The sequence below is a fragment of the Poeciliopsis prolifica genome, unplaced genomic scaffold, assembly GCF_027474105.1.
Source record: "Poeciliopsis prolifica strain line A6 unplaced genomic scaffold, Auburn_PproV2 SCAFFOLD091, whole genome shotgun sequence".
Classification (NCBI taxonomy): domain Eukaryota; kingdom Metazoa; phylum Chordata; class Actinopteri; order Cyprinodontiformes; family Poeciliidae; genus Poeciliopsis; species Poeciliopsis prolifica.
Genome location: NW_026562466.1, coordinates 875,166 through 889,810, shown reverse-complemented (window position 1 = coordinate 889,810; position 14,645 = coordinate 875,166). Strand labels below are relative to the sequence as shown.

Genomic DNA, 14,645 nt, shown 5'->3' with positions numbered 1-14,645 from the left:
TTAGTCTGTTTGCTTAGTCATTTATGTTTCTTTGTTCCCAAAATATGATGTTGGATATTATTTTAGGAAGCTGATGCTTTGATATTAATGTTTATAACAACTGAAGGTTATATACTTATTTATTTGTGTTAAAACATAAAATTACCCCTTTAAAGTATCAGTGAAGACAATTTAAATATCCTCTTCTGCCCTCTGGTGGAGAACAGGTAAACCTTTCTTCCAAGTGAATTTTACTGGTCTTTATTAATTGCACGTTTAAAGATTGATGAATACTGAGTTTATTAAATGAATCCTACCAGATAAAAAAGAAAACTGGATGAAAATATTGCGTCAAGCCTCATGAATGCAGTTTGTGTCTCTCCCTTTGTGCCTTAAGCTCCACAAAGACTAGCTTTCCCAGTTTGTAAATGGGAACAAATCCTTGCTGTCTGGCTGAGATCCGGTGGAACTACTGGCTGTTTTTGCAACGGCAGCTGCGATGATTGGCTCTTTATGAGGAAGTTCACCCTGTTGTCTTCAAATTTCACACTCAAAACTGAAACCACATGAGAGAGGAAGCAGCTTTTTTCATAAGTGTATGTGATCCAGGTGTTTTGTTGAGGTGGTTAGCTGTTATCTGGAGCTGGAGGTCAGTGCATTGATGCAATGATTAACCTGAGAGTGAGCACAGAGAGGTTAAAGAGCGTCTCCGAGGGTTCAGTCAGCCTCTGTCCTGCCAGCAGAAAGCAAACTCATCTGTAACCCACCAAACCGCAGTGAGTTGCAACTTTCACTTTAAAGAGTGAAGACAGAAAGCTTTATTTGTGTTGCAGCATTTATGGAAATAATAAAAACTTAATGTTACCACAATTAGTCACTAAGATTTTATTGTGTTTGCAGTGATGTTGAAATCCTTTAATGCATCAGGTCACATGACCCACTGCTTCTCTTGGTTCACCTCTTAGAGTTTTCTGCTTCCTCACCAATGGACGACCTTTTTGACCTAAGTCCCACAGCGGCGGTGACACGAGTGTCCGCCTTGCTGGGCTGCAGTCCAACCTCAGAGAAAGTAGCCGATTATTTTGACAAACACGACAAACTGCGGCACCTCAGAGAAAACTTCCTGGTGCCCAGAATCGCAGATTTGCCTCCCAGTGAGTAGAAAATATTGCAGTCGAGATCTGCTGGCCTGAAGCTGGACTGTGGTGATGATTCAGTTTGACTCTCTGCAGCTGATCTTTCTCTGGTGGACGGGAGCCAAGAATGCATCTACCTGTGTGGAAACTCGTTGGGCCTGCAACCCAAAAATGCACGGAAATATCTGGAGGAGGAGCTAGACAACTGGGCTAAGATGTTAGTTTGTTTTATTATTAACTTTTTTACTAAAGTATTTAATTCACATCCTCTTGCTGTCCTTTAAACAGAGCGATTCATGGTCACACTGTGGGCTCGAGGCCTTGGGCCTGGGCGGAAAACAACATTGAAAACCTCATGGCGAATATTGTTGGTGAGTTGAGAGAAATGAGCAAGAAACCCTCGAAATGCACTGAAACAAATTAGGAAGAAATGAAGATGTAAATACAGAACAACAATTTAAAGTGACAACCTTCTATAAAAAAGAAAGAAATATTATTGGGAGGAAAAGAAAAGCGTTACATAATACAACCTTTGCATTTCCATTACTTTACTGTCCTTTAACTTAAAATGTGCTTACAAAGTTTACAGATAAAACAAAAATACACCAGCTTATAAGATTCCTACCCTCAATGACTGGAACACTACATCTGCTAATAGCAGAGCTAAATGTTAGTTTGGCATTTTGACTAACTTTTGCAGTATTTATGACACTTATTCGGTTAAATTTTGAGGTGCCAATTTACACAACTATTTTGTGAAGTTTTAGTTGAATGACGTTGGAAATATATATTGAAATTTTGGTTGGTGACTTTCAAGTAGAATAAAATTGATGTCAGAAGTTTGTGCAACAAAGATTTTAAATGTATTTATGAATGTTACCAGAGGTCATGGAAGGTAAACCATTTCATGTTTATGAACTCGGCTACATTTGTGCTGGTTACCTTTTGCTATGAAAATCTGACTGAAAGTTTGCAGGTCAAAAGGTCATGCAAGTCATCAGAGGTCACTCTGACAAAATCTAGCAAATTCGGCTACATTTATGCTGGTACATGTAGCAAAATGTTTAGTTTTGCTTTTGCATTAAAAATATTGATGGTGACTTCTGGAAACTTATTAGCAGCATGAGAGAAAAGTTGCGCAGTAAAAACATTTGACACAAGTTTTGTGAGATTTGAAGAAGGTTAGTGAGGAAGATCTAAGAATGTCAGGAAGTCTGGTAAAAATATTTAGTTGTGGGTTTGGTTCAGAAAGTTCAATGGAAGAAGAAACAAACTCAATCAATAAGGTCAGTAATTCAATTTAACAAACACAAACTCTTACAACAACAACTTAACACGAGTGAAAAAGGAGCAGGAAGAAGAAAATCTTGTAAAAACATTCCCCTTTCTCAATCATTCCAAAGTATATTTTTTCTTTTTAACGTTCCTTTTTCCAAAGTTCTTAAAGACATGTTTAGGTTTGGTCTGAAAGTAAGGATGTGTTTCTATAGTTATACAAACATCTTGGCCAAATTTCAGACAACAATGAATTCTTGATAACTTCCAAAGAATAGCACTGACTTCAAAGCCATCTAAAGTTGTATCTTCTGCACATTAAGCTGCAAAACATCAGGTAAGTTTGTTTAGTTACATCTGTGCCTCTGGTGTGAAGGTCAGTGACCAGACAGACCCTGAACTCACTGGCTGACCAAATCAGTTTAAACCAGCAGATTTACCCAAACCCTTCAGGAACTCCACATTAATTTTTCTGTACAACATTGAATGTATTGACAGCAGCTTGGTTATCTAAGCTTACCAACTTGAACTAATAAGAACATTTTGTTTCATTCCAGGAGCGAAAAGTGGGGAGGTAGCGCTGATGAACGGCCTGACGGTTAATCTGCATCTCCTCATGGTAACGCCTTGCAGAAATGTCTCTAAAGTAAAGTGGAAACATTGAGTCATCTGATGGTGTCACTCTGCAGCTGTCCTTCTACAAACCCACTCCAACGCGATACAAAATCCTTCTGGAGAGCAAAGCCTTCCCTTCGGATCATGTGAGTATGTCTGTAACCCTCCTTTGTTTGCTTCGGCTTCCTTACACAAAATACAATAAAAATCCCAAAACAAACTACAGTAATGAGCAGATGACAGCAGGTGACACAGTGGTGTCCAAAGTGCCCAAGTTGAAAATCTTCAGTGGCCAAAATGAGATTTTCTCTCCGATCAAAGACACAAAACTCATTTAATTGTGAATTGTTTGTACTTTGCCTGGCCAACAATAAATGAAACAAGTGGTATTAGTTTGATATTCTAAGTTAATATTTATAGGTATTTAACTTTATTTGCAAATTGTTTTCTTGTTTGTTGGTCTATAAAATGTTTTAGTTAATTTCCAGCAACAAAAATGAGATTTTTTTTTAAAAAAACATTGCTGTATTTAGTTGAATATAATGGATGTGTGTGCCCAAGTATGTTTGAAGACAAAGATGTTGGATGTTTGTGGCCTGACTTTCTGAGTATTTCTCTTGGTTATTTTTTGAATAATTGTTTTTAAGCTGGACTTTCAGACTCTTCACTGTGAATCTTTTCTTCTGTTGTCAGTATGCTGTCGAGTCTCAGATCCGCCTGCGAGGATTTTCACCCGAGAGCAGCATGCTGATGCTGTCGCCCAGACCAGTGCGTCCACAACACCCGAATCTGATCCATTCAGTCATCAGTTCCCATAAATATCATCTTCTTCTCTCTCTTTAGGGTGAAGACACTCTGAGAACTGAGGACATCCTGGACGTCATCGAGAAAGAAGGCGACGCCATCGCCATGGTGATGTTGCCCGGGGTTCAGTACTACACCGGTCAGCTGTTTGACATGCACGCCATCACGAAGGCTGGCCACAAGAAGGTAGCAGGAAACTCCTCAGGGAGACTATAAAAACAGTTTCATGCGGATATTAGAGGTGTTACATGAAAAGCTAACTGACTGGTATGTTTTTGTGCATCATCAGGGCTGTTTTGTTGGATTTGACTGCGCCCATGCAGTGGGAAACACAGATCTGAAGCTGCATGACTGGGATGTTGACTTTGCCTGCTGGTGCTCCTATAAGGTCTGCTGAGGAGAACCTGAATCAGACAGAAATCTAAGGAAGGAAACTGTTGATGATGATTGTGTTATTGCTCTCCAGTATCTGAACTCAGGTGCCGGCGGCCTCGCCGGGGCGTTCATTCACGAAAAACATAAAGACACCATCAAGCCGGCGTGAGTAACACAACTGTTTTAAAACAGAATTGTTTTTAATTTATAGCAGAATTGGATCTTACTTTTAAACAACCAAAGTTTAAAGTACAAACTAATTTTAAGCTGCAAATACAGGCCAATTAGAATAAAGGAGGCCTGTCTCTTTAATTGTTTAATTTGTGTGTCCTTCAGGCTGTTAGGATGGTGGGGTCACGACCTGGCAACTCGCTTTAGGATGACCAACGGTAAACCTTCCACTTTATGTAATGACAAGTTTATATAAAATGTGTTTTTTTGCTACCATCTTGTGGCCATTTTTGGTATCACATGAGCTGTGTTGATGAATGTGGGAGGAAAATCTCATTTCCTTCAATAAAATTTGCTATTCAGGCTGTAAAATAGTTGTACTGAAGATAATTAGGGCCACTGGAAAAAAACTATCCTGACTTTAAACTCAAAATTTTCACTCTGATTCGACTTCTTCAGGTTTCTGAGTTTAATCTCTGAATTCTGAGGTTAAACTCAGAATACTTATTCTTTTTCAGTGGCCCTAATCCTCTTCCATCAGTATTGTGTTACATGTATGTTTCTACTGTTTTCAGTGATGGAGCTGCAGCCTGGAGTGAGCGGCTTCAGACTCTCAAATCAGCCCATTCTTCTCGTCTGCCCTCTGCAGGCCAGCTTAGAAGTATTGAACTTTACAAGACGTATTTCATAGATTCATGTTTTGAGTGAAAAAGTAGTTGTTTTTAAAGTCGGCTATAAAATGTTCCAGGTGTTTAACATGGCGAGCATGCAGTCGCTGCGGAGGAAGTCTGTGCTCCTGACCGGGTACCTGGAGTACCTGATAAAGGAGTACTACGCAGAGGACCCGGCCCAGCCTCACAAAGCCTACATCCGAATCCTCACGCCCTCTGACCCCCAGCAGAGAGGCTGCCAGCTGTCGCTCTCCTTCTCCATCCCGATCCGGAGAGTCTTCCAGGAGCTGGAGAAGAGAGGAGTCGCTGTAAGCACCTCGCCTGGATGCTATTTGTTTGTTTTCACCTCAGAGTGGGCATCTTTCTATTATTCCTATCTCTGTTTCATACAGTAGGGGGTCCTGCTCTTTTTCCAGCTGTTACAACTGTTTAATCCGTCGCTAACGTGTCGTAACGTGTTTTTCCGAGCTGCCTTTAAACACAACATGAGCGCTAAGATTCTCCTGCCAGCTTTACACCAGCGGTCAGCGACGGAGACAAGCTGCGCCGTGCAGAGCGACACGCCGGCGTGTTAGAAACATGGCAGCAGATCAGCAGTAGGGACAGAACTTTGCAGTTTATGACCAGAGTAAGTTGAGTTATGCAGCTGGATGTTAACTAAATGATTGATTAATTAGCCCATGCCAATAGATCATGTTTAGCTCGTTAACAAGAATAGATGGTAATTGTGTCGTCCATGTTCACAGTTGGGTCGTACTCGTTACCTTTACTAGAATAACAATTTTTGTTTTTGGCTGGAGGGGGGAGAGGAAGATACTTATAGGAGTAGTTTTACTGTATTGTTTATGTGTTTGTATGAGAACAATCTTATGAACTATTGCTTCTCTTACATCAGTATATTAGGGCCATTGTTCACCAAAAAGGTTAAAAGTAAGGTTTTCTACAAAGTTTTTCACATTAATCTGAAAATTAGAGCTTTTTCTCTGCAAATGTTTTGACTTTTCAAACTCCAAAAATTACTATATATATATTTTTAAAGAGGTTGAATACATTTTTTTCATTGGAAATTGCCTTGAATTTCTATAGAAAATTTCTGAAATTTATTGGCATAAATTTACTCCTTTTTTTCTACCTACATTGGCCATAACATGCATCGTACCTTCACAGTTCTAGTGAGTTAGATATAAATTTAAGAGATAGGCAACATTAGTTCATTAGATTTCTCAGACATTTTAAGTAATTAATATGTGAAAGTCAGCATAATTAATCAGTATTTTTGACATGTCACTCTTTACATAATTGTTTTTGATCAATTATTGTTTTGAACATGCCTATTTCATTAGAAAAGTTACAGAAACCTTTATGTATTTATATTTTGGTAAATTAAAATCCTGTTTACTGTGAACAGATGAAAGATAAATTCGTGTTATTTATTAAAATCTGGAGCTAAATCTATTTTTCTGAGTGGCGTTTTTCCTGTTGCAGTGTGACATGAGGGAGCCCAGCGTGCTGCGAGTGGCTCCGGTGCCGCTCTATAACTCCTTCAGGGACGTGCATCGCTTCATCGAAACACTGGGAAAAGCTCTGGCCGCCTGCAGCAGCAGATAGACCCAAAGTGAGAAGAAAACAACATCAGTCAGCAACCACATCAAGCCCTGTGTGCTGCAAAGTCCTGTCTATATGCAACCATCTTGTTAATGACAGATGAAAGTCTCATTAAAGAAATTATAAAACACCAGAGTCTGCTCCGATTGATCAATCAATGAGTCCAAAAAGAATCAATGGCTGATTGGAGGGGTACAGGTTCAGTTTCTCTCCAACTTGAACATGTTTAAACTTATCTTTTATCAGTCACTAGTTCCACCATGTTATTAGGAGCCGCTTTGATTCCGACCAATCAAGAGGCCGGATTGATTAGTCATTACCCTCACTAGCAGGACATAGTTCTTACTAAAACTATGTGTTTTACTCTGAATATTATCCATCAGCATGACAGATTATATGTCAGCTTGATTCTATGACTTTGAGTAGGTTTATTAGACTGACTCGTTAAGTTTTCCCCTTGCTCAGATTTGATAGATCAAAAGATAATATTAATTAGGTTATTTTATCCATTAGCATTAACAGATCTTTTATCTTGATTCTTTTTACCATTAAGCTTCATTTAGTGAAATGCAGTTCTTAACTTTTCTTACTTCCTGATCCTCCCAGGAGGAGGAGGATCTTAGTTAACCACTTTCACTTTCTTTTAGTTGGAAATCCGTCAACTGTTTGGTTTGTTATCCAGTTTTTAATTATGGTTCATTACACGAAAAACACTAAAATCAATAGTTTTTGTTCCAAACTAAAAAAACACTCCTGAAGGTACACCGTGTTATGCCGACAGGCGTTATGACGTGCGTTTCTCGGGATAACACCTGTCGACAGGTTATGCGGAAATGCGGAACAATGAATCTTTTCGTGATCGCAAATGACATGAAGGTAAGATTTGAAGCTGTTTTTAATGGATTTCAGTTTGCGCATGTGTTCAGTGTTTAGACTCCCTCCTTAGAAATAAACTATTGTAACTTGTGACGGTTCTTTACGTCACCCGGAAGTTAAAGGCCAGTGAGAGTAACATTTGCTTTTCTGGAAATATCTGTATGTGAGTGGTTCTGCTTATTTGACTAAACAATGGCAGCCTGCGATGAGAAGCAAATGTTTATTTGGAATTTCTTTTCCTTTCTTCAGGTGAAATTCACCTGAAACCAGTGAAATGAATCGTGTTTTCACACGTCACAGCTCGTTTCACTGCCATTCCAACCCTGTGTGTTTTATGTTTAGGTTGGTTTGGATTCTCTTGTTGGAAAATATTAAAGGAAAATCAACGCTGGAGAGTTATTTGTCTTTTAAAATATGTTTCAAAATGACTGAGGACGTTTTTACATGTGATTGAATTTTGATTCGGCTATATCAGATGTAATGGATATTCTGACTTAAAACTTGCGTTCTTACACTATATCAACAACCATACATATACACTCATACATGGACATGTTCAAAATTATCTTTTGGAAATATTCAGACTTTGTATCTTTAAATGTAAATATTTTTGGTGACTATTGTGTTTCTGAATTCTATGTGTATTTACATGCTTTAATATATTTATGTGAAATATGTGTTAAGTCTGTGGTGTTTGTAAGACACTGAATTATAATTAATGTATTGAAGCTGATATTAGAGTATTTGGGTAATGTTACAAGTTTACATCACTAGATACTTAAAAAAATAAAAATATATAATAACATACATATCGCTGAATTAGAAATGTTTACTTGTGGGATGAACTACAAGAAATATTCACTTTGTTGTTTCAGTAACTATTAAAGGAGCAGACTAGTTTATGGGGACTCTAAACATAATGAATGTGCTGTTTGTGTTCATGTGTGCTGCCTTAGCTAAAATCCTCTTTAAACTGTTTTTTTATTTTTTCAGATCAGTGAAGTTGGGTGTGTCTGAAAACAAACGTCTGAAGTTATGGCTTGCACATCCCAGTCAGCCTTGAAATATGTTGAGAATGCCAGACCTCACCTTGTTGGAGAACTGAGGAATCTGTCAGTGATTCTTGAGAACTTGTATCAACAAAAAGTTCTTATTGATGAAGAGGTCAGCAAGATAAATGCAGAGAGAGATGATTATGATAGAACCAGAGCGATACTGGACTCAGTCACTAGAAAAGGTGACGCAGCCTGCTACGTGTTTCTAAGGATTATTGATCAGACAAGGAGGAGAACCTTAGAGAGGCAAACTCCTCTTTCCAAGAGCAGTCATGAAGCTTCAACTGAGGGTACAGAGTTTGACCTGCACCACTGGATCAGCTGCTTTCCTTTCAAAGAAGATGCAGAAATACAGCAAAACTACATACGAGGTAATTTAAACTACAAATAAGTAGAAAGTTAAACTACAAATACACATGTCAGAAAACGTAAAAATGCAATTGATGTATGAAGCTGGGAGTAAAAAGGTATTCAGTATTTTTATTTTTTTAAGTCGGCGTTTAGAGCCAAATGTATTGGAACTGATTTCCAATACACAGGCTTAGGTGAAAAATCTCTGTGCTTGGAAGCGTGTGAGAGCAACTTATCTGTCTTCTGATACAAGATCATGTTGATAACGTCAAGAGGGTCTCGCTCCATAACGTTGTTGGGAACATCAAAAGGATCATTCACTACAAGTATGTAATTCAGCCGTTGAAAGTTATACCAGTTAAAATTTTGGGGAAGAAAGTACTGCCCTTTAAAATTCACAGACCCTTAATATTTTGATAACGTTTAATCCTCCATCCCTTAAGGGCACTTTGACCAAAATTCCCAGAAGAATTTTGTAGAAGTGAAAAAAATCCAAAAATTACTCTTTTACTCAAAATGGTTCACTTCCTCAACCTGAGGTCTTGACAAACTAGGTTTTTACAAGTAGGTTAGGCTCCTTGGTATTCGTTAGTATTCAAAAATGTTGAATGATGCAGAATTAGTCCTTAACTTCTACAATAGAAAACTTTGCATGAAATCAGACAGAAGTTGCGTGCAGGGTACTCCAGACCCCTCCTATTCAATATCTATATGCTTCCACAAGCTCAGGTTATAACAGAAAATATGATCAGCTACCATCAGCTAGTAAAAAAGTTATTAGAAAGTAATGTTTTATTTAATTTTCCAAATTTCAAATTACTAACCTTTTGATCACTTGATTGTTAGTCAATCGATTAGTCACTGCAGTGATACATCAGTTAGTATTTTTGGTCACTAAAACGGCAACTGCCAGAATGTATAAGGTAATTTATAGAAAACACTTCAAGGAATGCAGGAAAAACATCCAGTATATTAGTGGTTTTTATCAAGTCATGCATTAATGTTGTGATGTTTTTATCTGTTTACTGGTATATCTAATGTGTGTCTTACAAGAGAATAATACTACTGAATAATTCCCAAATTTGTTTAATTGATTAACCAGTTGTTATTTTTATCTCAGGTCCAAGGCCATGCTGCAAATATCAGAAGAAGTTAAAATCAAAAGCAAAAAAATTATCAGAGAACTTCTGGAGGGCAAGTAAAGATCTTTTTGCAGAAGACAAGAAGCCTGATCTGTTTCACAGTGCAGTTGTATTTGATATCCAAGGAAAGATTTCTCCATCCAAGATAAAGAAAATCAAAAACAATAAAAGCAAGAAGTCCCGTCCTAAAAAGTTAAGGACTTATATTCCAGGGAATAAACCAGAAATCTCCCCCAGTGACCTGCTGAAAACAGATAAAAACATCCTCCTGGTTGGGAAACCTGGAATTGGAAAGTCAGCGCTGAGTCATGAAATATTGAGACTGTGGTCAGAAAGAGACAATAAGGAGCTGGATTACATGTTTTACTTTGACATGAGGAAATTAACCAACATCCCACCAATCAGGAGTTTGGAGGATCTTCTTTTCACTGCATGCAGTGAACCAGATGAGGGCAAAGATGAAGTTTTGCAAGATATAAAGAGCAACTCTGATAATGTTACAGTCATTTTGGATGGAGTCACTGATCTCTCTCCATCGGTTGTGGAGAAACTTGTAGACAAAGATTTCTTACCTGATGCTAAAATCATCATTACCTGCAGACCAGAAGATGAGGAAAACTTATCTCCTGAAGACTGGCTCAGAGTGGAGGTGAAAGGCTTCTGTGAGGAAACAATCAAGACATATTTGTCTTCAACTCTGGGTGAAAATCACAGGAAGGTCCTGAGTAACCTGGAGCTGTTGACCCTTTGTCATGTTCCAATGTATGCACTGATGGTGGCTGCCAGCTTTTCATCTACAGACTCTCTGCAGCCCAGAACTGTGACTGAAATATACATCAATATTGTTAGATTTGGCCTTCAGATGAACAGCAACAAAACCAGGATCAGGAATCTCAGTCAGTTCATCAAAACCAAGAGAAATGGAATCCTGTCTCTGGCTGAAGCTGCTTTTAATGCAACCGAAAGAAAAACTGTGAACCTGGGAGAACTTTCCTGTGAAGACACCTGCGTCCTTTCCTTCCTGAAAACACTCCATGGCAAAGTTCCTCCTACTGAAACCATAACTCTCAATGCTTTCCTCCATTACACCATGCAGGAGTTTTTTGCAGCTCTGTGGCTTCTGAAGAATCCTGATAAGATCAGCGAAGTTTTGCAGCAATGCCTCACTGAGGAGAAGAAACACATGAAGCATCTGATCCCGTTCATGTGCCGTTTGTTGAATGAGAAGAGTCCATGTTTGATGAGCTGTCTGATTCCAGCTGAGGAGATCAAGGAAACATCTGGATGGTTCTTCAAAGAAATGATTGACATATTTTTCTCCAAAAATGAAGACACTGAACGTTATGTAGATATATTATTCTTATGCCAATGTTTATATGAGTCACAGAGCTCTGAAAACTGTATTTCCTTTCTGGAGAACCTGGACTTCCATCTTGACCTCAGTGGAGAGAATCTGGACCCTTATTCCTGCTGTGCTGTGGCCTTTATGGTCACTCAGTCAAAGGAGAGGAAAATAAGTCTGAACCTTCAGGATGTGACGGTGTCTGAGCAAGGAATGAGACATCTGTTTGGATGCATTGAAAATGTTCAGTGGTATGACTCAACATGTTTTGTTTCATATTCATTGCTTTGATAAGGACATACACTGTGACAAAATTTATTCAAGATAAGTTTTGTAACTGCTTATGTTCTATTACTTCTTTGTATAGTGACTTATTTTTTTTAAATTACAGGGTTGATCCTCTCCCTCTGCAGTTGTGGACTGTTGTCTTTCTCAGTGAAGGGCTGACAGAATATATGACATTATTGCATCGCTGTGGAAACCAGCTGTATCTTCCAGTTGTAGGTGAAAAGCTGCTGTTTGAAAGAGCTGTGAAGGTCATGCAGAGGTCAGCTACAAAGGTCAATGTCTGCCTCCATTGGACCCAAAGAGGTCATGTCTGCCAGAGTCTATGTGAATCCCTGCTACAGGTGCTGCCATACACACATCATCTCAGGTAAGAAACAGTATTTCTTTAGTATTCTGTCCAAGCAGATGTTTGGTATTTTAAATGAGGAGAAATGTACTTTTTCTGTTATCTTGAAGACATTTCACCTCTTATCTTATGGACGTCTTCAGTTCTGACAGTTGTTTTGAAAATATCAGGGTAATATAGTATCATCACAAACATTCACTCTGATAAAGCAATATAGGTCACTAACAAAGCCATTATAATCACTATTGAGACGATCAAGGTTCCATGGATCTGGCTCTAAAACCTCTATTCAATTCCCTGTTAGTTCTGTTGACTCTGATGATCCTAACAAGTCCTCAATGACACCAAGATGTGCGCTGCTTTGTTTACATGTCTCAGGGTGTGAGACTCTGTGAAATGGAGCGTCAGGGCTGCACTATGGGTGTTAGCAAGGCGTAACCTGAGGTCAGCTGCTCTGGGAAAGGTAAATTATTTTCATGTAAAATAAAGGGGGGGGAGGTAACATTTTTAGGGATTCGTTTGGATCGTTAGTGGTAACAACACCTGACCAGTAACCCATTGACTCAAGAGTCAATGAATACATTCAGAGAGAGGGAGGTAAACCTGGGAGGATAACTAACTGACCATTGTAAATGGGTGGGGACAAAGTTGATGGCGTTTTGGTTCTTCAGCAGCTCATGTTTTAACTGATAAACCAGGCCTTTTATTGCTTTGATGGGGTTAAAACACCATCATGTGTTTGGTTTGCACATGAAACTGGTCTCTAATTCTTTTCTTATCTTCTCAAGGCAGACAAAAGCTCCCATACAACATGGCATTAGACAACCTCTGGATTTAATTTTAGTAGTTCCTGTATGGGATGCAATGCTTGCAGGAAGGTGGCTGTAGTTGATGCTGCATCATGATCTAGAGCAGAGTTCATCAACCTTTATTGGCCCAGCACCTCTCGATGTATTATTCAGGTTCCTTGTAGATCATGTTGAAGCATTGGCTGTCATAAAGTGGTGTGGTGGCGGTGGTGAGGCAGCACGCTGGAGACCCAGGTAAAGTGAGTAGTGAATATTTAATGAAAACAAGTCCACAAAAACACAGTCAACAGAGTCCGCGGCCAGGCAGCACGGCTGAGCGGAAGCCAGGGCTCAACGCCGGTAGCAAGTGCATTTATTGGTAATGGAGACTAAGAATCTATTTTATTTTTGGTTGTTTTATTTATTTTGTGTATCAGTCCCAGTGTTAAGTGTTCTTTTGAAAGTAAAGTGTATCTATCTTTGGCAGGAAATCGCATGTATTATTACATAATTTCCATTAAATCAATGTGAAAAGGTCTTCAAACAATATTATCGCTTATCGCAATAATTTTTTGAGACAATTTATCGCCCAGCAAAATCTGTTATCGTGATAGGCCTAGCTGTGCATTGACTTTAGATCGTTCCTCTTTAGGTCCAAAAATAATGACTTCAGTTTTGTTTCTGTTTAGCTGGAGAAAGTTTTGGCACATCCACACATTTATCTTTTCTAAACATTTATTCAGTGATTGAATAGGGTCAAAGGTCACCTGGTGACATCATAATGTAGAGCTGTGTGTCATCCGCATAGTTGTGGTAATTAATATTATTTCCTGTTATAACCTCAGCTAGTGGGAGAATATAAATATTAAATAAGAGGGGTCCTAGGATTGAACCTTGGGGTACCCCACATGTGACCTTTGACCTCTTTGATGAGACGTTTCCAATTGAAACAAAGAAATCCCTGCTCTTTATGTAAGATTCAAACCAGTCGAGCACCGAACCAGAGAGTCCAACCCAACTCTCCAGTCGATTCAGTAATATGTCACGGTCAACACTGAGGTCCAACAGAACCAGCACCGTGGTTCTCCCACAGTCCATATTTATATGGATATCATTGAATACTTGGACTAGGCCAGTCTCCGTGCTGTGGTGAGCCTGAAAACCAGACTGGAAGGAGTCAAAGCAGTTGGTCATCATGAGGAAACTATGTAATTGTTTACACACTGTTTTTTCAATAACTTTGCTGATAAATGGGAGGTCAAAGGTCAGAGGTTGGTTTGTAATTCTGCAGTAGTGATTTGTCCAGGTTTTTCTTTTTTAACAGTGGTTTAATAACTGCTGTTTTTAAGGCCTGGGGGAAAACTCCTGATGTAAGTGATGAGTTTACAATTTGGATCAGATCAGTAGCAATAACAGGCAGGACTTTCTTAAAGAAATGTGTGGGAAGGACATCCAGACAGCAGGAGCTTGAACTAATTTCTTCTAGGGTTTTATAATTAACTAGTTGAAAATGGGTCATTTTTCCTGTATTTGTTTTGTTTTGGTACAGCAATGGTTCTGGCTTTAGAGTTGATGTGCAGATTAATCCTCTGATTTTTTGAATTTTCTCTGAAAAGAAGCTGGAAAACTTGTTGCAGGCAGCATTAGATTGGAGTTCAGGTGGTAACGTCACAGGAGGGTTTGTGAGCCTGTCAACTGTTGCAAATAAAGTTCGAGCATTGTTCATGTTTTTGTTTATGACATCTGCAAAGAAAGCCTCCCTTGCATGTTTTAGTGTTAAGTGATAGTTACGTAGTTTTTCTTTGTAGATGTCGTGATGAACGTGA

The 14,645-nt window shown here is 38.8% G+C and overlaps 2 protein-coding genes across 8 annotated transcripts in view; both read left to right on the top strand.

Moving 5' to 3' along the window:
• Nucleotides 1-6,766, top strand: part of kynu (kynureninase) — a 33,186-nt gene extending 26,420 nt beyond the window's left edge. For 2 of the 7 annotated variants that reach the window (XM_055022808.1, XM_055022807.1), the window contains exons 2-15: nt 377-755; nt 945-1,133; nt 1,212-1,332; nt 1,404-1,486; nt 2,948-3,009; nt 3,080-3,151; nt 3,699-3,773; nt 3,849-3,995; nt 4,099-4,197; nt 4,276-4,349; nt 4,521-4,573; nt 4,931-5,016; nt 5,104-5,334; nt 6,512-6,766. In XM_055022808.1, the coding sequence (XP_054878783.1) occupies nt 965-1,133; nt 1,212-1,332; nt 1,404-1,486; nt 2,948-3,009; nt 3,080-3,151; nt 3,699-3,773; nt 3,849-3,995; nt 4,099-4,197; nt 4,276-4,349; nt 4,521-4,573; nt 4,931-5,016; nt 5,104-5,334; nt 6,512-6,634 (1,395 nt within the window). In that variant the 5' untranslated portion in view covers nt 377-755; nt 945-964 and the 3' untranslated portion in view covers nt 6,635-6,766. Of the gene's footprint in view, nt 1-376; nt 756-944; nt 1,134-1,211; nt 1,333-1,403; nt 1,487-2,947; nt 3,010-3,079; nt 3,152-3,698; nt 3,774-3,848; nt 3,996-4,098; nt 4,198-4,275; nt 4,350-4,520; nt 4,574-4,930; nt 5,017-5,103; nt 5,335-5,418; nt 5,655-6,511 lie in introns of all 7 variants that reach the window. The other 5 variants (XM_055022806.1, XM_055022805.1, XR_008605019.1 and 2 more) reach the window with 4 other exon arrangements.
• Nucleotides 6,767-7,283: 517 nt separating this feature from the next.
• Nucleotides 7,284-14,645, top strand: part of LOC129353465 (uncharacterized) — a 33,395-nt gene continuing 26,033 nt past the window's right edge. The window contains exons 1-4 of the mRNA XM_055022813.1: nt 7,284-7,507; nt 8,501-8,933; nt 10,034-11,648; nt 11,789-12,052. Coding sequence (XP_054878788.1) covers nt 8,543-8,933; nt 10,034-11,648; nt 11,789-12,052 — 2,270 coding nt within the window. The 5' untranslated portion in view covers nt 7,284-7,507; nt 8,501-8,542. The remainder of the gene's footprint in view (nt 7,508-8,500; nt 8,934-10,033; nt 11,649-11,788; nt 12,053-14,645) is intronic.